This window comes from Procambarus clarkii, chromosome 21, assembly GCF_040958095.1.
Source record: "Procambarus clarkii isolate CNS0578487 chromosome 21, FALCON_Pclarkii_2.0, whole genome shotgun sequence".
NCBI classification, from domain to species: Eukaryota; Metazoa; Arthropoda; class Malacostraca; order Decapoda; family Cambaridae; genus Procambarus; species Procambarus clarkii.
Window position 1 is genome coordinate 20,371,168 of NC_091170.1, and position 23,326 is coordinate 20,394,493.

Genomic DNA, 23,326 nt, shown 5'->3' on the forward strand with positions numbered 1-23,326 from the left:
CATATTCAACATATTGACTTTAAGCATTAAGTCATATATGTGCTGTCTTGTGCGAGAGCGGGTTGAAAAGAAAACACTGGCAGCAGTGTGTTTGCTTGGAGAAGTTTAACACAAAAACCTAGTTCAAAATTCAAATGGAAAATATCCTCAGGAATAAGAAGATGCCTTTTGGCTCGCTGCCAGCTACTTTTCCGTATTTCTTTTTCCATTTCTTTCGCTTTTATTCCACTCAGTGGTCGGGAACGCGAATCCTGGAATCCTGTAAGGCTTATCGAGGTCGCCATAGGCTAACTGTTGATGTTTATCTGGATGCAACTCACAACAGCTCACCAACTCACGGGAACCTAAATACAACTTGGTTCATGACAACGTGAATAAACTTCTGGGTCCTGCCACGAGAGTGGAACCCAGAACCTGTCGATCGTGCCGCCTACAATTATTCACTGCGCAGAGAGAACAAGATAACTTACTGAATGGCATTTACACTTCAGAAACAACAAGAAGCGACTGCAGTAAACAAAATATGGTGTATTAATTCCGCCAGATTAGATTCAGCCTTGGATTAGAAATACTGGTATTCCCTGAGGAAGTTTTTAATTTTAATATCTATCATTAGTCTTAAACAATGTTCGTTAAGAAGCAATTTTATGTTAAAATAACAATGTTTCCTTGATCAGAATTTCTTTTAATAAATGTAAGAATAAACACTACAATGGACAAATTAAAATGTGTAGATGTTGTGTACCATTACTGCCAAAATCAATTTCAGTGCAGGAGGCGTGTGAATGTACTGAGAGCAATCACTAGGTCGGCAGATACACTGGTACACCCCGGCCCAGGAACACACTGGTACACCCCGGCCCAGGGACACACTGGTACACCCCGACCCAGGGACACACTGGTACACCCCGACCCAGGGACACACTGGTACACCCCGACCCAGGAACACACAGCCCACACATCCCGAGGCAACACATCGTCTCTGGCTCGCCTGGCTGGCTGATCCTGCACTCAGGATGATGGCTGGATTAAAGACAGTTGTTGTGTGGTGGTTGGTGATGGGTGGCTGTGTAGCCAAGCTGGACGTCCCGGAACTAGAGGAGCTGCGCTCAGCATTAGTGGTTACACAGTTGGTGCTCTCCGAGCAAGCTGAAACCTTGAAGCACCTGGTGAACAGCACACTACAGGCGAAAACCTCATGTGCTCCAGGTATGTCTTGCACCTGTTCTCCCCCTCTACCCAAGACAGCTGTCCTTACTTAACAGTGCTCAACAATTGACTTGAGATACTGATGTTCGTCCCATCAGTGGAACTACAACCACTCACCGCCTACACACACCTTCCATGCACCGCCCACACACACTGCCCATACACCGCCCACACACATTGCCCACACTCCGCCCACACACACTGCCCATACACCGCCCACACACACTGCCCACACTCCGCCCACACACACTGCCCATACACCGCCCACACACATTGCCCACACTCCGCCCACACACACTGCCCATACACCGCCCACACACACTGCCCACACTCCGCCCACACACACTGCCCATACACCGCCCACACACACACCGCCCACACACACACCGTCCACACACACTCCGCCCACACACACCGCCCACACACACCGCCCACACACACTGCCCACATATACCGTCCACACACCGCCCAAACACACCGCCCACACACACCGCCCAAACACACCGCCCACACACACCGCCCAAACACACTGCCCACATATACCGTCCACACACCGCCCAAACACACCGCCCACACAAACCGCCCACACACACTGCCCACATATACCGTCCACACACCGCCCAAACACACCGCCCACACACACCGCCCACACACCGCCCACACACACATCGCTCATACACACCGCCAACACACATACACACCGCCAACACACATACACACCACCCACACACCGCCGACACACCGCCCACACACACACAGCCCATACACAACAGCCACACAAACACCGCCCACACACACACTGTCCCGGAACTGAGAGGGATGAGCTACAAGGAAAGGCTAAGGGAGCTGAACCTCACAACCCTGGAAAACAGAAGAGTAAGGGGAGACATGATAACCACCTACAAAATTCTCAGGGGAATTGACAGGGTGGAAAAAGACAAACTCTTCAGCACGGGTGGAACACGAACAAGGGGACACAGGTGGAAACTTAGTACCCAGATGAGCAACAGAGACGTTAGAAATAATTTTTTTCAGTGTCAGGGTAGTTAACTAATGGAATGCATTAAGTAGTGTTGTGGTGGAGGCTGACTCCATACACAGTTTCAAATGTAGATATTATAGAGCCCAATAGGCTCAGGATCTGTACACCAGTTGAGAGGCGGAAACAAAGAGCCAGAGCTCAACCCCCGCAAACACAACTAGGTGAGTACACACTGCCCACACACACACACACACACCGCCCACACGCACACACACCGTCCAGACACATTGCCCGCACACCGCCAACACACACCGCCCACACATAGTGCCCACACACAGCGCCCAAACTCACCGCCCACACACACACAACCCAAATACTGCCCACACACTACACCAATACACTGCCCACACATACTCCGCCCAAACACTGCCCACACACACCGCCCACTCACAATGTCCACACACCGCTCACTCACAATGTCCACACACCGCCCACACACACACCGCCCACACACACACCGCCCACACACACACCGCCCACACACACACCGCCCACACACACACCGCCCACACACATCAGCCAGATACCCACACCAACATACAGACTGGCTAAGCGACTCAACTGTCTGTTGTCTCCTTATGTGCCTTGTACCTTTAGCCTGAAGTCTCCAAAGGAATTCGGTGACTTACTGCAGGGAGTGGGGCCCACAGGGATAAGAGCCTCTTTTGATGTGGAGTCGCTGTTTACCAACGTGCCTGTGGTCGAAACAATTAGGATAATGATGGACAGATTGTACCGTGATCCAGCTTACACCCCTCTAGACATACTAAAGAGCATACTGAGGAAGTTACTCAAAGCCTGCACTAAAGAGGCACCCTTCTTGAGTCCCGATGGGCACATGTATAAGCAAGTAGATGGGGTCGCCATGGGGTCTCCGCTAGGTGTCCTGTTTGCGAACTTCTACATAGTTATCATAGAGCAGAGGGTCTTAGTTGACATGGACTTGAAACACACCATATACTGCATGTACGTTGACGACATTTTTATGGCGGTACCTGATGTCAGACGTTTGCAGCAGCTGAAGGAGGCATTCGAGCAAAATTTGGTGTTAAGTTTCACTTACGAGATGGAGAGTGATGGGAGGCGGTTCACACACACACACACACACACACACACACACACACACACACACACACACACACACACACACACACACACACACACACACACACACACACACACACATACATATATATATATATATATATATATATATATATATATATATATATATATATATATATATGTATATATATATATATATATATATATATATATATATATATATATATATATATATATATATATATATATATATATATGATACTATCGTTGTTACAGGTTCGTGCCAATAGGCTCTGAGACTCTGGGCGCCTGGGGTAAATGTACACTTAAGTTCCTGAAGGAGCTGGGCGAGGAACTCATTAGGAAGACTAGAGACCCAAGTGCGGCCAGTTTTATGTTCCAGCGCCTCAGTGTCGCTGTTCAGAGGGGAAATGTGTGCTGTATCTTGGGTACGCACCCGACCCCCGAGGTGCTGGACGAGGTCTTCGAACACTGATTGGTATATTGTTATATTGTTATATAAGTGTGTGTTTTCTGTAAACTGTAGCATTGCAATAAAATCAAATAAAAAAAATAATAGGGGTGGTAGGAGAGGAAAAGATGAAAGTATTCAGTAAGAATCCACAAGATCTTCTCTGAACACTATTTATTTTCTTCTTCGAGGATGTGGGTCCCTTTAATTAAACCAGTGGTGGTACCCCTAAATATATATATATATATATATATATATATATATATATATATATATATATATATATATATATATATATATATATATATATGTCGTACCTAGTAGCCAGAACTCACTTTTCAGCCTACAATGCAAGGCGCGATTTGCCTAATAAGCCAAGTTTTCATGAATTAATATATTTTCTCTAAATTTTTTCTTATGAAATGATAAAGCAACCCATTTCATTATGTAAGAGGTCAATTTTTTTTTATTGGAGTTAAAATTAACGTAGATATATGACCGAACCTAACCAACCCTACCTAACCTAACCTAACCTATCTTTATAGGTTAGGTTAGGTTAGGTAGCCGAAAAAGTTAGGTTAGGTTAGGTTAGGTAGGTTAGGTAGTCGAAAAGCAATTAATTCATGAAAACTTGGCTTATTAGGCAAATTGGGCCTTGCATAGTAGGCTCAGAAGTGAGTTCTGGCTACTAGGTACGACATATATATATATATATATATATATATATATATATATATATATATATATATATATATATATATATATATATATATATATATATATATATATATGTGTGTATATCACGAAAATAAACACGTGATTAAAAATGTGACAATGTCAGACCACCTAGGTAAAATGAAACAGGAATTTCCTTAAGTACTTTCGTATATTAATACATCTTCAGAAGGAGTGCTGAAGATGTATTAATATACGAAAGTACTTAAGGAAATTCCTGTTTCATTTTTCCTCCGTGGTCTGACATTGTCATATATATATATATATATATATATATATATATATATATATATATATATATATATATATATATATATATATATATATATATATCTATATATATATCGTACCTAGTAGCCAGAACGCACTTCTCAGCCTACTATGCAAGGCCCAATTTGCCTGATAAGCCAAGTTTTCATGAATTAATTGTTTTTCGACTACCTAACCTACCTAACCTAACCTAACCTAACTTTTTCGGCTACCTAACCTAACCTAACCTATAAAGATAGGTTAGGTTAGGTTAGGTTGGGTTGGTTAGGTACGGTCATATATCTACGTTAATTTTAACTCCAATAAAAAAATATTACCTCATACATAATGAAATGGATAGCTTTATCATATCATAAGAAAAAAATTAGAGAAAATATATTAATTCAGGAAAACTTGGCTTATTAGGCAAATCGGGCCTTGCATTGTAGGCCGAGAAGTTCATTCTGGCCACTAGGTACGACATATATATATATATATATATATATATATATATATATATATATATATATATATATATATATATATATATATATATATATATATATATATGTATATGTCGTACCTAGTAGCCAGAACGCACTTCTCGGCCTACTATGCAAGGCCCGATTTGCCTAATAAGCCAAGTTTTCCTTAATTAATATATTTTCTCATATATTCTTATACATATTCATATTCATATACATATACATATTACATATACTTATACAGAACCTACATTCCCTCCTATGCGTTATGTGGGGTTTCCTCCGAGGCTATTGGGGGGTCACCCTTCTTCCAGCCAGAGGTGGTACTCCCTTATATATATATATATATATATATATATATATATATATATATATATATATATATATATATATATATATATATATATATATATATATATATATATATATATTATTAAATATGACCGAAAAAGTAAGATTAATAATTCTAACACGAATTTTCTCAATCTTTCGTACATTTCTTTTCACTGTTGGAGGTAATTCAAAAATCAATTCTCCAAAATTCATTTTTATTTCTAGTCTGACGCAACACTTGAGCTCGTTTCGTAAAATTTATTACATTTTCAAAGACTTTACACATACACAACTGAATAGAACTTACATATCTCCGATTTGTTTATATCTACATTTGAGTCAGGTGGATGGGGTGAGGTGGTATTTAATAGGGTCTTAATTTCATCAACACAAGACAGAACACGAAACAATGGGTATTGAAATGGAAGTGATTGTAGAAAGCCTATTGGTCCATATTTCTTGATGCTTCTATATTGGAGCGGAGTCTTGAGGTGGGTAGAATATAGTTGTGCATTAATTGGCTGTTGATTGCTGGTGTCGACTTCTTAATGTGTAGGTCCTCGCAGATATCAAGCCGCCTGTTATCGCTGTATTTATCGATGATTTCTGTGTTGTTTGTTAAGACTTCGCTGGTGATGGTCTGGTTGATGGAAGAGATTATATGTTCCTTAATGGAGCCCTGTTGCTTATGCATCGTTAATCGCCTGGAAAGAGATGTTGTTGTCTTGCCTATATAGTGAGTTCTTTGAGGCTTACAGTCCCCAAGTGGGCGTTTGAAGGCATAGACGACGTTGGTCTCTTTTGAAGCGTTCTGCTTTGTGTCTGGAGAGTTTCTCATGAGTCGGTTGGCCGTTTTTTTGGTTTTATAGTAAATCGTCAATTGTATCTTCTGATTTTTGTCTGTAGGGATAACGTTCCTATCAACAATATCTTTCAGGACCCTTTCCTCCGTTTTATGAGCTGTGGAAAAGAAGTTCCTGTAAAATAGTCTAATAGGGGGTATAGGTGTTCAGCTTGTGGCTCAGCTGAGCCACAGCAACCTTTCCTGTCCCCCAGTCCTCCCCACTATTCTCCTCTCCACCGTCCCCTCGTCCTCCCCACCATGCCCCACTCCCGTGTCCCTTTGTCCTCCCCACCATTCTCCATTCCCCCATCCTCTCGTCCCCACCATCCCAAACTCCCCCGTCCCCTCGTCCTTCCCCACCATTACCCCCTCTCTATTGTCCCCTCGTCCTCCCCACCATCTCTCACTTCCGTCCCCTCGTCATCCACACCATTCCCCACTCCCTCGTCCGATGCCTTCCCAAATGGTCTGATGTTCCCATCAGAAAATTAGGAACATCAAGTCATCTGATGTTCCCATCACTGAAATATAAGAAAACAGTTTAAAAATTAAATGAAAATATGAACAAAATTAAATAATAAACTATACTCACGAAATGAACGGTATAGTAAACAACACAGCTCAATTCCAACACAACACACAAAATAATTAAATGAAAATGAAAATAATTCAAAATCTATGAAAATTCTATTTATCAATGCAATCAGAAACATTGAAATGAAATTGTAACATATTTAGTATAGCATGTGTGTTGCTCTTACATGCAACATATGGCACTGTTTTTCAAAAAACTTAGCTTTACCTGTCACAGGTGTGGCATCTATACCTATTCTTACGAAATGAACAGTATGGTAAACAACACAGCTCAATTCCAACACAATGTCACACAAAATAATTCAATAAAAAATAAAATAAATAGAAATCTATGAAAATAAAATTTATCAAGGCAATCGGAAACATTGAAATGGAATTCGTGACATATTTATTATAGCGTGCATGTTGCTATTATATTCAACAGATGGCGCTGTTTTTCAAAACTGCATGTTTTTACCTGTCACAGGTGTGTCATCTATATAGTAGGTATATAAAAAGTTGCGCCTATTTGAATGCAACGTTGTGTCAAAATTTTCAAAGCAATCGGTAAATAGGTTTTCAAAAATTTCCCTCACATGAAAAACACATGAAAACAAAATTTTTCAGAAAAAGTATGTTTTTTGTACAGTCACAGACGTGACATTTATTAAGTATGTATATAAAACTTGCTCGGTTGCGAATGGAACGTTGTGTGAAAATTTCAAAGCAATCGATGAAGAACTTTCGGAGATTAGCAATTATGCACAAACGAACATTTCCATTTTTATTTATATAGATATGTAAATATATAATATAATCATCTCGTGGGTGGTAGTGGACCGCATACCCACGTCGGTGGAAGTGGACCCCATACCCTTCCCATGGGGGATATTAGTTCCCATATATATATATATATATATATATATATATTAGATCTAAGCCGGAAGTGATTAACATAGCCATGTAGATCTACGATAATTACTCTTCTTGCTTACTTTTTATTCAATTTTCCTCGCCTCTCCCCACTCCTTACATCTTCCTCCTTCCCTCATAGTCCCTCTCCTCCCCTCCCTCTTGTGGAAGGTAGTGGACCGCAGACCCATCTCGTTGGTGGTAGTGAACCACATACCATTCTCGTGATTGGTAGTGGATCGCATACCCATCTCGTGATTGGTAGTGGACCGCATATCACCCGTAGGTGGGTAGTGGACCGCATTCCCATCTAGTGGGTGGTAGTGAACCCCATACCCTTCTCTTGGGTTGTAGTGAACCCCATACTTATCTTGAGGGGTGGTATTTGACCCCATACCCATCCCGTAGGTGGTAGTGGACTCCCATACCCATTCCATGAGTGGCAGTGGACCGCATACCCATCTCGTGGGTGGTAGTGGACCGCATGGCCATCCCGTTGGTGGTAGTGGTGATAGTGCACCCTATACCTATCCCGTGGGTGGTAGTGGACCCCCATACCCATTCCGTGATTGGTAGTGGACCGTATACCCATCTCGTGAGGGGTAGTGGACCCCCATACTTGATTCAAGGTGATTGGTACTTGATACTTGATTACTCCACGTTCTTCCCGTTGGGTGTAGTGCACCAAGAGTTTATTCGACAAATGTTAAGTTGTTTAACTATGTGTTTTTTTTCTCTTTCCAGAAATGATTATGAACTTACTACTGACACTATCTCCAGTTCTTGTTTCAATAAAGACTATGACTTCCTCTATTTTCTATCCTAAGGACAACCATTCTTATCAATAAATTTATTCTAAAAATACCTTTTGATAAAATATTTTTTCTTACTTTTAAATAATGATGTTTACTTTCCAGAGCGGTGCTGCCCCTACCCTTACAAACGGGTGCTGGACGAGTGCTTTTATCTGAGCAGCAAGCAACTGGCCTGGAGTCAGGCTCGTCACTACTGTCAGGGGATGAAAGGGGACCTGGCCACCCCTAAACACGTCTTCGCTCTCGTGTCCTTTGTCCTCGAGAATGGAGGTATTTGGTTATGTTTGGTCATTGTACATGATGCTGTGATACTGCACCAGGCTATAATAACCAGCATTGTCTTCCTGGTTTTTAGGCAATGGAGTGACTTGAACCCACTATTCAGTAAGTGAATTCACCAGAGTTCTGGGTTAGAGGACTTTTGTACCATCATGGCTGAGTTGGTTATGGCCGGTGTCTAGGATTCATCCGAACGCGAGTTCAAGTCACTCCATTGTCTCAAAACGATTCTCACTGATATATCCCCTCCATTGTGGTTTCTTTTCTTATATAAACAAAGTTATATTACCAGACCTATGAATCTTACCAGCTGTCTGAGCATTTCTTTAAGACTTATAGATTTCATGTTACACAGTTCGTCACTGTGTAACGCAGACCCATTGGCATGAGGTACCTGGAGCTTTGTAATTACTTTATTCACTCTCGTGTTCTTGAGGATATCTTCATAATGCACCTAAAACTTGCCATTGCAGGCTACTGAACATATGATTCTGTATCACTAACCATCCTGCTAGATGGGGACTTTATTATCACTGTTACCCTTATTTACTTGTGTGTTAATGATGATATCCTCATAATGCACACAGAGTTTGCCTGTGCAGAATACAGATCACTTGCGTCTGTATGACTAACCATGCTGTGTGATGGAGATTTTTAGCATCATGTAACACACAAACTGTACTCCCCTTTCATTTAGTCTAGGGCAGCTCAACAAATGCAGATGAAGCTAAATGTGTTAAAAAATTAAAAAGTGTAACGTATCGGAAAATACAAAAGCAAAGAAAAGCAGAGTGACGTAGAACAATATAGAGTGCGGACGAGTGACAGGTGAAGAGTGAGAAAGAGTCAGCGACAGAGAAAGTTTAGAGAGAAAATGGGATGAAGGGTTGGCTTAAAGACAGGGACATAATATGTAGAGGAAGATGAGTGGAAAGAGTTAGAAAAAAGAACTAGAGTGAGTTAGAGTAGATAGAGGTAGATAGAAAAGCAGTAAGAAGGTAGAAGGGCTGCCACCATCCAGTCAGAATGTTTAAAAGACAAGGCACGGAACTCTTCTCTATAATCACAGTAAACAGTAAACTGTAACCAAATAAACATATAATTATAGTGGTAGTGGACCCTATAATCAAGTAATCTTCAGAGTGCTCTCTCCTCTAGATTTCATTTTATCATAAGTCAAGAAATTAATCCAAGAGTAAGGAGATCAATTTTAAGATAATTAAAAATGTCCTAAAAGAGATTATTAATTGATTATATGTCGTGCATAATTATATTACCTTCAGGCGATGAGTCACAACAACGTGGCTGAAGTATGATGACCAGACCACACACTAGAATGTGAAGGGACGACGACGTTTCGGTCCGTCCTGGACCATTCTCAAGTCGATTGTGATGAGGAAGTAGAGACAGGCAATAAATGGCACGAGAGATGAGGAGCAAAGTAAGGTGTAGTGGAGGGGCTAGTAGTAGGAACTGCAGAGGGCCTATTGGCCCATACGAGGCACTTCCTATTATACCCACCGAAAGAGAAGGAGAAAATAATGAGAAGAGGAAAACGAGGGAACGTAGGAGAAGACAATGAACAGAAAAAAGAGAGAATAGAGAAAGAAAGGAAAGAGAAAGAAAGGTAAATGGAAAGGGTAAGCTTATGTAAGGTCACGTTTGTTAGAAAGATTAGAGCATTTGAGTATATACTGTGAAAGGGAAGAGTCCACAGCAACAAAGCCAGGACTCAAGTTCATGTTGGGTACATTGTGTATTAGAGCCGATTCAACAAGACGGCGTCTGTGTAAAGTAGAGGCAGGAAAGATTATTTTGGAGGAAGACCAATCAATGGGATGATTAGAATCCCTCACATGGCAGAAGAGAGCATTGTTAGTGTCTGCAGACTTAACACTTCTCTTGTGTTCTTTAAGTCTGTCATTCAGTGTAGTTCCAGTTTCACCAAAGTATTGGAGAGGACAAGATGAACAGGAAATAGAGTAGACACCAGCAGCATTTGAAGCAGGAGGAGCAGTGTGAACTAGATTGCTACGAAGTGTGTTAGTTTGTCGAAAGACGAGCTTAATGTCAAGAGGACGAAAGGTATTGGTAAAAGTTTTGAGTTCAGATATGAAGGGAAGGCATAGTACAGTGCAACTAGTGTTGGAAGCAGGTTTAGGATGAAAGAAATTTCGTTTAGCTTGAGAGTGGGCACAGTTGATGAAATGCAAAGGATAACCAAGGCGAGAGAATGATTTGTAGATAAAGGCAATTTCAGAATCAAGAAACTGAGGGTCGCTGATGCGTAGAGCGCGGAGGAAGAGAGAGACGAGGACACTTTTCTTAACAGAAGTAGGATGGTAGGAAAATAAGTGAATGTACATGCCACTATGCATGGGTTTACGGTAGACAGAGAAAGAGAACCCAGACACAGAGCTGTGAACATGAACATCAAGAAAAGGATGGAGAGAATTAGATTCCCACTCAACTTTGAAATGGTTAGAAGGAGCCAGATTGTTAAGAGAGGAGAGGAAAGGCTTTAAATGACTAAGGTCATGAGGCCATACAGCAAAAATGTCATCAACATAGCGAAGTCAGAGAGAGGGACGAGTATCAATAGAAGGAAGAAGAACAGTTTCGAAGTATTCCATGTAGAAATTAGCAAGAACAGGGGAGAGAGGGGAACCCGTAGCGACACCGAAAGTTTGAGTGTAATATTTACCGTTGAAAGAGAAAGAGTTAGAGTCAACACAGTCTAATGAGTTCAAGGAAAACGTCAATGGGAAGCGGGAGAGGAAGAAGGAGAGGAAGAAGAGCGGAACATTAGTGAACAGAGAGTCGACATCAAGACTAAGCATTTTACAAGAGGGTTGCAGGCGCAGTCTTTCTATGAAGTCCTGAGAGTGACGCAGGGGAAAAAGTGCCAAGGTAAGGTGTCAGGATTTTAGCGAGCCAGGAGGCAAGAGGATAGCTGACAGAGCCCCGTGAAGAAATGATAGGACGAAGAGGAACACCAGGTTTATGAGTCTTAGGAAGACCATAGAAATAAGGAAGAGAAGGGCAGATGACACGGAAACGTTTAATGAGATCAAAGTCAGGAGGACAAAGACTAGAGAGCTGTCTTAGTTTGCGGTTAGGGTTAGAAGTCAGAGGAGCACAAGTGTGAGAGTCAGAGAGCAAGACATCTGCTTTTCGGAGGTAGTCCTCACGGTCAAGGACAACCACCGAATTGCCTTTGTCGGAAGGAAGGATAAGAATAGAGTTGTTAGATTTCAGGGAGGCAAGGGCAAGCTGGAAGCGACGAGGAAGGTGGTGATTTTTAGAAAACAAACTGTCAAGAACAGGGATAAGGCCCCTCTAAAGGCAGACAGGTCCGAAAGAGTACTAGAGTTAGAATTGACAAACCTGTCAAAGGAACAAATGAGATCAATGCCACAGCGTGGGCCAGGGGAAGTAGCAAAAGAAAGACCAAGTCCAAGAGGTTCTTGCTGGTGCTCAGAAAGAGGGTATTATTGCCTGTCTTTACTTCCTCATCACAATCGACTTGAGAATGGTCCAGGACGGACATACACGTCGTCGTCCCTTCACATTCTAGTGTGTGGTCTGGTCATCATTATATTACCTTCACTTTTCCCCACATCAACACTAATTAAGAATTTGAGTCACCACACAAGAATTGAAAGCAACATGACCGACTGACCAAAAAAATTTACGCAACATATAATTTGGAGAAACACACGATACATCATCTTACAAATTAAGCTCACCAAGGTCTTTGAGTATAATTGTTAGATAAATTGGATGACATAACCTAAGATTGCAAGAGCCTCCAGAATACAGGGCTGGAAATTAACATGAACTAAGAAACCACTGGTGTGTATGAAGGGCAGGGGTGCAGTACCATTTTTTTAGGTACCGGAGCTCTTGTGGTAAATCTACCGGCGATTAATTTGATTATTAATTCAAGAGATTGTATTTATTACTTACGAGCGGGCTGTATTTTATAATTTATTATCACCAGTAAACTTCCCTTCACACCATTTGGAGATGGGGGGTTCACATTTAATCTTGCGATAATTAAACAGAAGATTTAATTGTTAATGAGATAAATTACTCTACTACTGGTTTATTATGCTTTTAAATTGGCCTCAGCTGGTTTGTAGTGTGTTGTTAGCTGGTTATCCTACATAAGATTTCCCGGACACATGTACTCCGTACTGGACAGGTATTCATTGCGTCTGGGTAGTTCTGGGTTCCTTACCAGCTCACTGATGTCTCATGCAGTCACAAGTTACCTGCCAACAAATTACACCGTAAAAACTGAAGATAACATGTAAAGTACAGGTGTTACACATGAAATTTGGGTGATTAATAATGTATCACAGCTTACCCTTGTGGGTGGTGTTGTCTTATGCCCAAACGATTTATCTAAGACATAGAACATAGGTACCAACTAATCTGAGCTAATAGATAAACAGAACTTGGGCACTTAATTCCCTTATTCTGCAGGTTGCGGCAACAAATAGTGACTATGTTCTTTGTAATAAGTCACACTGCGTTCTATAACTTCCAGGAAGTGGGAGGCTCTCTGTTGTGGGAGGCCCGCTTGTGGGCTCGAGTTTCCTCACAATAACAACACTTTTAATGGTTGCCCGCTCTGCTTCTTGAGGTTATCTTGAGGTTATCTTGAGATGATTTCGGGGCTTTTAGTGTCCCCGCGGCCCGGTCCTCGACCAGGCCTCCACCCCCAGGAAGCAGCCCGTGACAGCTGACTAACTCCCAGGTACCTATTTACTGCTAGGTAACAGGGGCATTTAGGGTGAAAGAAACTTTGCCCATTTGTTTCTGCCTCGTGCGGGAATCGAACCCGCGCCATAGAATTACGAGTCCTGCGCGCTATCCACTAGGCTACGAGGCCCCTTTATCTCCAGAAACTGCTCGTTTTGCATTTCGGAAAAAGTGGTTTATTTGGTATATTTAATTACTAATTATTAGGGAATGTATGATTAATTGAGATAATTTGTTTATTGTGTTACCTGCACTGAGACTGGTGGATTTTATATTAATCAGAAACTTTTGAGAATGATCTGTAGTCGATCCAGAGTACTATTGTGAGGGAATGGTTTCACCAGACTACTTCCACTGATTTTACATGCCTGTGGCGGCCGGTGCACTTTGCAAGTGCACCATCCTATGTTTATTAACCCGTACCCGAATCATCTTGAGTTAGGGCTCATCTGAAAGCCCCAGTCATCAGCAGTCCAAATATGTTACAATGACCATTGTGACGCATTTGTAGAAAGAGATAGAGCCAGCAACAACTTTTACTGTGTAAAATTTGAGGGAGACAGAGGTTTGCTCGGGAAGAACGTGGGAGCGGGTGGCCACCATCTATGCCGCCAGCCTTGATCCCATGGCCACGCCTGCCAGCCAACTTGGGCGGCCATCTTGGGGTCCCCCAGGGCCAAGGTACCTCGTCTCTGATTGGTTGAGAGAGGTAGGCCGCTGTGTGCCTCCCTCTAATAGGTTCTTTCGAGGAGGACGGGGGGAAGTCCCCGGCGTCCCTGTCTCAAGGATCATTTTGAAATCAGCCGTCAACTTGACCTGATGCTTCCTTGCTCAATTCGGCCAAATTGAGCAACAAGATGTCTTGGCGGCTGGCTACTCTGCTGCTCCTCCCTCCACCTCAACTACGACGTCGTCTGCAGCAGAATCCAGTATGGCAATCACCATTCCAAAGTGAGAAAGACAAGGAGTATAGTGAGTAGGGATCGTGGAACGAGGGTAATTTGCATACGAGCAGTCAACAGATTCGTGGTTTCCCACTCCAGTGATCATACAGACGTTCTGAATCCTGCTAGGGCTCTATAGATGTCGAGTGAATGGGGGAAATATCTTGTCAGTGTTCAGGGGTCAGGTTTTCCCATAGAAATTCGTAAGAAGAGACTTTAGGCGTTTACCTGCCATCCGTGTACGAACACTCTGCTTCACTCGGTGGGTTTACGAACCGCACCGTGTGTTGTGTGGGAAGTTACGAAAAACGTGCCAAACCATCCATGTACGAACGTCACCGCTTGAGGCTACATCAGCTAGCCTAATCGCTGTGACCGACCACCTACAAGCAAGGGGTGTGGGAACCAACCTGTGAGATTTATATTTATTTAATTTATATGAATTTATATAGAATTTATATTTACGTTAATTTATATATTTTGATAGCAATTTGCATGATGTTAAGTGGACTGTATTTCTGCAATAATCTCACAAATCGATCCACTACACATTAGGGGAGGGGTTATATTGAATTTATATATATATGCAGCCAATCAAACTACAGTATTAAACTACATATATTAGTATACATTGAAGAGGTTCCTTATCTTATTATACAGCAGGCTTAGTCCACCAGATATAACTAGGATATAGACACCAAATTTCCTCGTGTGAGGCAGCTTTCGTCACCCAGTAACTGATGCACAAAGTTTGCTTCCTCTTCTTGACCTGTCAAAAGGGCGCTAGCTAAAAGCCAGAATCCTAATATATGACAGCTATATCAGAGAAAACACTGTATAATGAATTATAAAGACCAAGGCTTAATTACCTTTTATTAAGAGGCTGTTCGCATTCTAACCAGCTCGCCCTAGCTACTGACATTAATGGCCAAAAATGATTAAATAAATGGGTTTCGGCAGAACACTTTCCTTGTATTTGTTGACAGCGTGTTGATGATGGAAGACCTTTGGTTTCCACAACACTTCGTCCAAGAGAAAGTAACAGGAGCCATTTACTCCCATGCGCCTCTGGTCTTAAACAACAATGGCTGACCACTCCCTCCTCACTGACGCTACTGGCCTATTTGTCCAGATGTCAGTAAGTTATAGAAGGGTCACATTTACTCTATTTTAATTCTGATAATTAAATTAATTTATATGAGATGTTTTATGATGGTAAAGTCCAAAGACTAATGTATTTAAGAATAATTCCCAGCAGAATAGCTGGTGAATTTATAATAGTATGTGGCAATGATATCCCATTTTCTATAGATGGATAATTCCACTACGTTACATTTGCTATAGGTTAACTTGTGTATACAATGGCAGCAATATTATCTGCCTGTATGTAATATTATTAAATGGTGTCGGATTTTCCAACATAACTCCCCGGGGGCTGCTCACGGGTCGAAGTCCTATTTAGAACAGACGAACACCGATACTCCTCCTTCGAATTATTAGATTAATTTGATGTTAGTAGTTAGTAATCACACATTTGTGCGTATGTTCGTACAGGACAGATGTCCCGTACTCGAATTGCAGGGATTAGAAGTCTAATGCGATTTTGTTTCCCTGTTAACTCTTGAGAGGCTAATATTCAAGCCTAATTACATATTATTTAACCCAGAAGACTGAATGTGATCAAGTACTACAGTCAAATATGATTCAGGGACTGCAGTGAGATGAGTGACATTAGATATAACTTGAAGCTTGTTCAGGTAACTGGTCACTGATATATAAACACTGAGGCCCATGGAATACATCTTGATTAAATAATAAATGTATCAAAATCAGTCGTCAGATTTATTGGGGTTTAATTTAGTTATTTGATTCAGAGGATTGACTAGCCCATCATTAAAGTAAAGTATGGTTCTGAGACAGCAGTGGGTTCAGTTACATTGGTCGCAGTGACTTGTAGCTGTTTAGGCTACTGTTCACTGATTTACCACTGAGGCCTCATGAACTCATCTTCAGCTTTAAATGATAATATTAACATCAACCTCTGTTACTATAGTCAGCTGTAATCTCCTTAGTATAATGCTACTGGAGAAATATAATCAGCTGACAAATTTAGATTTCTATTGGTATTGTTTATCTGCAGCCATAGGTCTCCTCAGGCTTGATACTGGGCCTGAGAGTAATTTACCTCCTGCAGAATTTAACATGGTCATGCCCTGATATTTAGTAGGGCTACCAATGAATCGATGGTAGTAGTCTGTCCCCACAAGGAGAGCTATTTGGCATTTGATTTGCTCAAATTTACCAGCAGCTGCTTGATAATAGCTTTCCAGGTCAGCATAATCAACTGGTGATTGTTGCGACAAATCTTCACATTTCTTGATCTGTCTTGTTAAGTGGCCTTTAAGACCTGCAACGGTTCCTTTCATTCTCCCTGCATTATCCATACTGGCTAGTTGGTAAAGCCTTGTGGGGCTTGTACTTGGGTTGCTCATAATACTGAACAAGCACTGATGGTGGCCTAGGGGTAAAATTCTGCACTCACTAGGCGTTAATCCTACCTCTACTAGAGGTTAGCACTTAAAATTAATACACATTATATATATACAATCATACACACTAATGATTTGAGTGATAAACCAGTGTCACTGGAAGTACCTTTAGGTTAGCTCTTCTATATCACCCTAGGATGGTATAGACACTAATTAATAACTCAAAGGTGTAATGATCATAAGTAAATTATTATATATACACAACTCAACTCGAGTTGATAAAAATTACACCCAAAATAGGGTCTGCACCATTCATTAATGGTGCTAGGTTGTTCAATATAGTACAACTAGACTATGGTAATAAATGGGACTAGGATGAACAATAAATAGTTCAACTAGTCAATGGTAATAGGGGACTAGGTTATCTATAAACACTAGTCAGTGTATATCCTACCCTGTTGTGGGTTGGCAATTGGTAAATATTATATTGAGAACACTAGTGCAATATATATTAAATAATTCTCTATTTTGGAGAAATAATATACACAATTATTGATAATAGCCTCTTAATTAGCCTCTATGAAACTTCTAATATTATCAAGAAGTGTTAAATATTATTAGTGACCTCGCGAAATAAACTCCACAAAATTCGTGGATAATCTCTCGCGAAATTTAACACCACGAAATCCATGAACAATCTCGTGAAGACACAGCCACTAATTTGGCTGGCTTCAATATTAGCGCTGTCACGGAATAAGAACCCACCAAATCTGTGGGTGACCCTGAAACTGCTGATGAGGCTGAACTGAACTGAGGGGGGCTCCTGAGCTCGCTCCAGGCAACGCCGCCGTCTTCGACTGGCTTTGTTGTTATTGTATAAATCACACTGCACTAGTATATTTAATGAATCCACTGGTTAACTGGTTCATCCAGTACTAAGATGACCAATAATCTGTCATCCGACTCGAAGATGACCAATAATGTGGGTTCAAAGGACCAAATAATCCGGTTCCGAGGGTCCAAATAATGTGGGAACCGACCTGTGAGGTTTATATTTATTTAATTTATATGAATTTATATAGAATTTATATTTACGTTAATTTATATATTTCGATAGCAATTTGTATGATGTTAAGTGGACTGTATTTCTGCAATAATCTCACAAATCGATCCACTACACATTAGGGGGGGGGTTATATATATATATATATATATATATATATATATATATATATATATATATATATATATATATATATATATATATATATATATATATATAAATAACTGAAAACTCACACCCCAGAAGTGACTCGAACCCATACTCCCAGAAGCAACGCAACTGGTATGTACAAGACGCCTTAATCCACTTGACCATCACGACCGGACAAAATGAGGTGATAGCCGAGGCTATTTGAACCACCCCACCGCCGGCACTCGGATAGTAATCTTGGGCATAGCATTTTACCAAATCACCTCATTGTCCAGGGGACCATTCTGGCTTGTTCGCATATATATATATATATATATATATATATATATATATATATATATATATATATATATATATATATATATATGTATATATATATATATGCAGCCATTCAAACTACAGTATTAAACTACATATATTAGTATACATTGAAGAGGTTCCTTATCTTATTATACAGCAGGCTTAGTCCACCAGATATAACTAGGATGTAGACACCAAATTTCCTCGTGTGAGGCAGCTTCCATCACCCAGTATCTGATGCACAAAGTTTGCTTCCTCTTCTTGACCTGTCAAAAGGGCACTAGCTAAAAGCCAGAATCCTAATATATGACAGCTATATCAGATAAAACACTATATAATGAATTATAAAGACCAAGGCTTAATTACCTTTTATTAAGAGGCTGTTCGCATTCTAACTGGCCCGCCCTATCTACTGACATTAATGTCATTAATAATGACGTTAATAATTAAAAAATGATCAGATAAATGGGTTTCGGCAGAACACTTTCTTTGTATTTGTTGACAGCGTGTTGATGATGGAAGACCTTTGGTTTCCATAACACTTCGTCCAAGAGAAATTAACAGGAGCCGTTTACTCCCATGCGCCTCTGGTCTTAAACAACAATGGCTGACCACTGCCTCCTCACTGACGCTACTGGCCTATTTGTCCAGATGTCAGTAAGTTATAGAAGGGTCACATTTACTCTATTTTAATTCTGATAATTAAATTAATTTATATGAGATGTTTTATGATGGTAAAGTCCAAAGACTAATGTATTTAAGAATTATTCCCAGCAGAATAGCTGGTGAATTTATAATAGTATGTGGCAATGATATCCCGTTTTCTATAGACGGAAAATTCCACTACAAGTTACATTTTCTATGGGTTAACTTGTGTATACAATGGCAGCAATATTATCTGCCTGTATGTAATATTATTAAATGGTGTCGGATTTTCCGACAAGGGGTTTGTGTATGGTGGGGGACACATGGGGTATGAATGAGCCGGCAGTGTAAATGAAGTAAGTACCCTGTGTGTGTTTTTAGTGATATATATTCTCTAAGCCTGAATTAGAGATCAGATGTTCCATCCCATTATCTTCAAGCATCCGGAGGGGTGAAGAGAAGTGAGGGCGTGTGAGATTTTCATCCTTATTGACATTTTTGTCAGTCTCAGAGGGATTTAGCCTGGCTACCCACCTGGTGCTCAGAACATGGCCTCTTTTGCAACTCTGTTATTCAAATTGAGAGGCACATTCAGATAGTTCCTTTTGATTTAGAGGTGATTTACTGTAAACTGAGTACAATTTGTCCATAATTGATTGAAAATTATTAATTCCATGAACTTCTCTCATTGAATCACCTACTGCAAGCTCTAATCTGTGATTAAGACAGTGCCAGTTTATTATATCAGGGTAATGTTTCTTGAGTATTGTTGCAACACCAGATCTGACACCAAGCATGACACATGCCCCATCACTAGGAAATGCCTCAAGGTTCTGTTTCAAATATATGTCATCAAACCAATGATAATTGAGAGATGCCTAGCAATAGTTGCTGCTTTCTAATCAGGTAGTTCAATTAGATCTAAGAACATGAAATGGGGAATACCTTCCTTATCACTTTCACATTTCGAGTAAACTATGAAGGTTGTTTTAATGCTTAGGCTTGTTGATTCATCAATGAGATCATAAATTTAGTAATTTATCTGCTTGATACGCTGGCAAATATTATTTTTCATATTAATATCAATGTGATAACCTTCCTTCAAATAATATCTTTCAGGACTCTTTCATCAGTTTTATAGGCCGTAGAAAACAAGTTCCTGTAAAACAATCAAATAGGAAGTACAGGTGTTGAGTTGGTTGTTTCTTCAGAAGCTGTATGGCGTGTCATCTTCCTTTTGATGACGTCTTGAACATAATCGTTAAAGAAGCCATTATTGACTAGGATTTACCTTACTCTACAGAGTTCCTCTTCAACCTTCTTCCAACCTTAGCTGTATGTTTGAGCTCGGTCGACGTAGGCGTTGACAACACTCCGCTTGTACCTGTCTGGGAAGTCACTCTTAGCATTAAGGCACATTCCTATGTTCGTTTCCTTAGTGTAGACTGCAATATGGCAGCCTCTATTCCTTTCCGCGACTGTTACGTCTAGGAAGGGTAGCTTCCATCAGTCTCCATCTCATAAGTGAAACTTAACTCGGAATTTTGCTGGAATGCCTCCTTCAGCTGCTGCAAACGTCCGACATCAGGTACCTGCATAAATATTTCATCAACATATCTGCAGTATATGGCAGGTTTTAAGTCCATATCAACAAAGACTCCTATGCTCTGTGGTAGAGCAGAGGGGGTAGAAATGTAGAAATTAGGAAATTCGCTAACCATGGTATTGGGGGTGCTATATTAAATTGGATTAGGGCATGGCTATACCAAAGAAAACAAAGAGTTAGTATAAATTGGGTTAAATATGAGTGGGAAAATGTTGTAAGTGGAGTGCCTCAAGGCTCTGTCCTGCGACCTCTGTTATTCGTAGTATATATAAATAATTTAGATTCAGGTTTGAGCAACAATATTTGCATCTAATATAAGCCGATGATACAAAAATCGTGAGGGGAAATAAACACGGAAAGAGACTCACTATTACTTCAAGACGATCTAAATAGGGGGGTTTGAAATGGTCATAAAATTTGCAGATGCAGTTTAATGCTGACAAACGTAAGGTTTTGAGGTTAGGTAAGGTTGATAGTTACAAAATACGAGCTAGACGGAATTGAGATTGCGAAGTCGGATTGCAAAAGGAATATGGGAGTTATGATCAGAAAGAATTTAAAACCAAAAAATCAATGCATAAATTTTCGTAATAAGGCAAATAGGACACTGGAATATATTAATCGAAGTGTTAGCAATAAGACACCTGTGTCCACCCCGCCACAAAGTTGAGCACTGTACCAATGGGCCATCACACGACAAAGTTGAGCACTGTACCACTGTGCCACCACCCGACAGTTGTTCTTGTTGTTCGTCAGCTATATCTTACTTGGGAATTTGGGTTTTAAATTCTTGGTTCTTAAATTCTGTTCCCTAGCTCACTCCCTATTTCGATATCATTAATTTGTGTTTCCCTGTTAGTTAACACTAAGTCAAAAATATTATTTTCACACAGTTGTTCCTTAATGTGTTGCTTAAGGAAGCAATCTTTAATTAATTCTAGAAAATCTTCTTCGTCATTATTCCCTATTCGATTAAGCAAGTTTATTTCCCTAAAATTAAAGTGACCCAATGAGACAAATAATTTTAGACCTAGATGATCTAGATATTTCATCAGAAAGATGCTTTGCATCCATTCTAAGTTTGGTGGCCTGTATATAACTCCTATTATAAGATTTTTAGCTTTTTCGTTTAATTATAGCCCAATAGTTTCTATGCGTGTGGCTCAGTTTTGATTCCCTCTTTGATACTACATTTTAAATTTTCCCTAACATATCTGGCTACTCCCCCTCCTCGTCTACTATATCTATGTGAACTAGTTTAAATCCGTTTATTTGATATCCAGCAAGTAGTTCTCTGTTTTCTACATTTATCCATGTTTCGGAAAGAAGAAGAATATTTATTGTTTATGACAGACGAGAGCATTTAAATCGTTTACTTTATTTCTTAGACTCCTACTGTTTGTGTAGTATACCTTAAGTGTATTGTTATTTTGACGCCCCTCACTTTCCCCGTTTCATTTTGCCATTTCTCCTCCTTCCTTCACATAATTTTATTGCCTCCTTTCTCCATATCAATTCCCATACCGCTGTCTACTATCAGTTTAAACCCAAACAAACTACTCCGAGCACAGATTCCAGTGAGTTAGCAACAGCAACGACCCCAACCGTAGATAAATGCACCACATTCCGATCATACATGGCATTTCTTTAATAGAAGTGTTCCCAGTTATCAATGAATGACAATTGCATTTGATTTGCAATATTTGCAAAGTCGGCAATTGACACCAAGTGCCCTTGAAAACCATTCATTTCCAACTCCCTTTCTTGGAAGAATGCCACATATGATCGGAATTCCTCCCATGCTCCTAACTAATTCTATGGCTGTTTTAAACCTCTGTATCAGTGCCTCAATCCTAACTTATCCTATATAATTTCCATCGGCACTGATAGAAAGAATGAGTTTTTACACATTTCCTGCTATAATATCATTCATGTTATTAACAATATCACCAATTCCTGCTCCTGGATAGAAAACCCTCAATCTGTTCCCTCTATCTCTGGCACAAAAAGCTCTTTCCAAATACCTCACCTGGGAAACTCCCACAACCAAAATTTGCTTAACTGCTACTTCTACTTTGTTAGCACCTTGAGGGACCTGCACTCCCCTCGTTGCCTTGCCTTTCGTGCGAACTGCTGGCTCCCTACAGCACTCGTCTTCCAGCACAGTGAGCACTGTACCAAGCTGGAAGTCTTAAGAACATCGGTAGGCGGCCGTGGCACAATCTTCTTAAGACTCCTGTCCTTTGCGATTTTCCAAGACGAAGACTTTCTTATACTGGACTCCTCCTTTTCTTCCACCTGACAATGTTTCAGCTGAAGTAGCTTCTGCAGGGACTTCAACTTTAT

The 23,326-nt window shown here is 40.5% G+C and overlaps 1 protein-coding gene across 1 annotated transcript in view; it reads left to right on the forward strand.

Annotated features, from left to right (window-relative positions):
- Positions 1-905: 905 nt before the first annotated feature.
- The window catches only part of LOC123749120 (perlucin), a 30,375-nt gene continuing 7,954 nt past the window's right edge, over positions 906-23,326 (forward strand). Inside the window, exons 1-2 of the mRNA XM_045731236.2 lie at positions 906-1,209; positions 8,837-9,004. Coding sequence (XP_045587192.2) covers positions 1,017-1,209; positions 8,837-9,004 — 361 coding nt within the window. The 5' untranslated portion in view covers positions 906-1,016. The remainder of the gene's footprint in view (positions 1,210-8,836; positions 9,005-23,326) is intronic.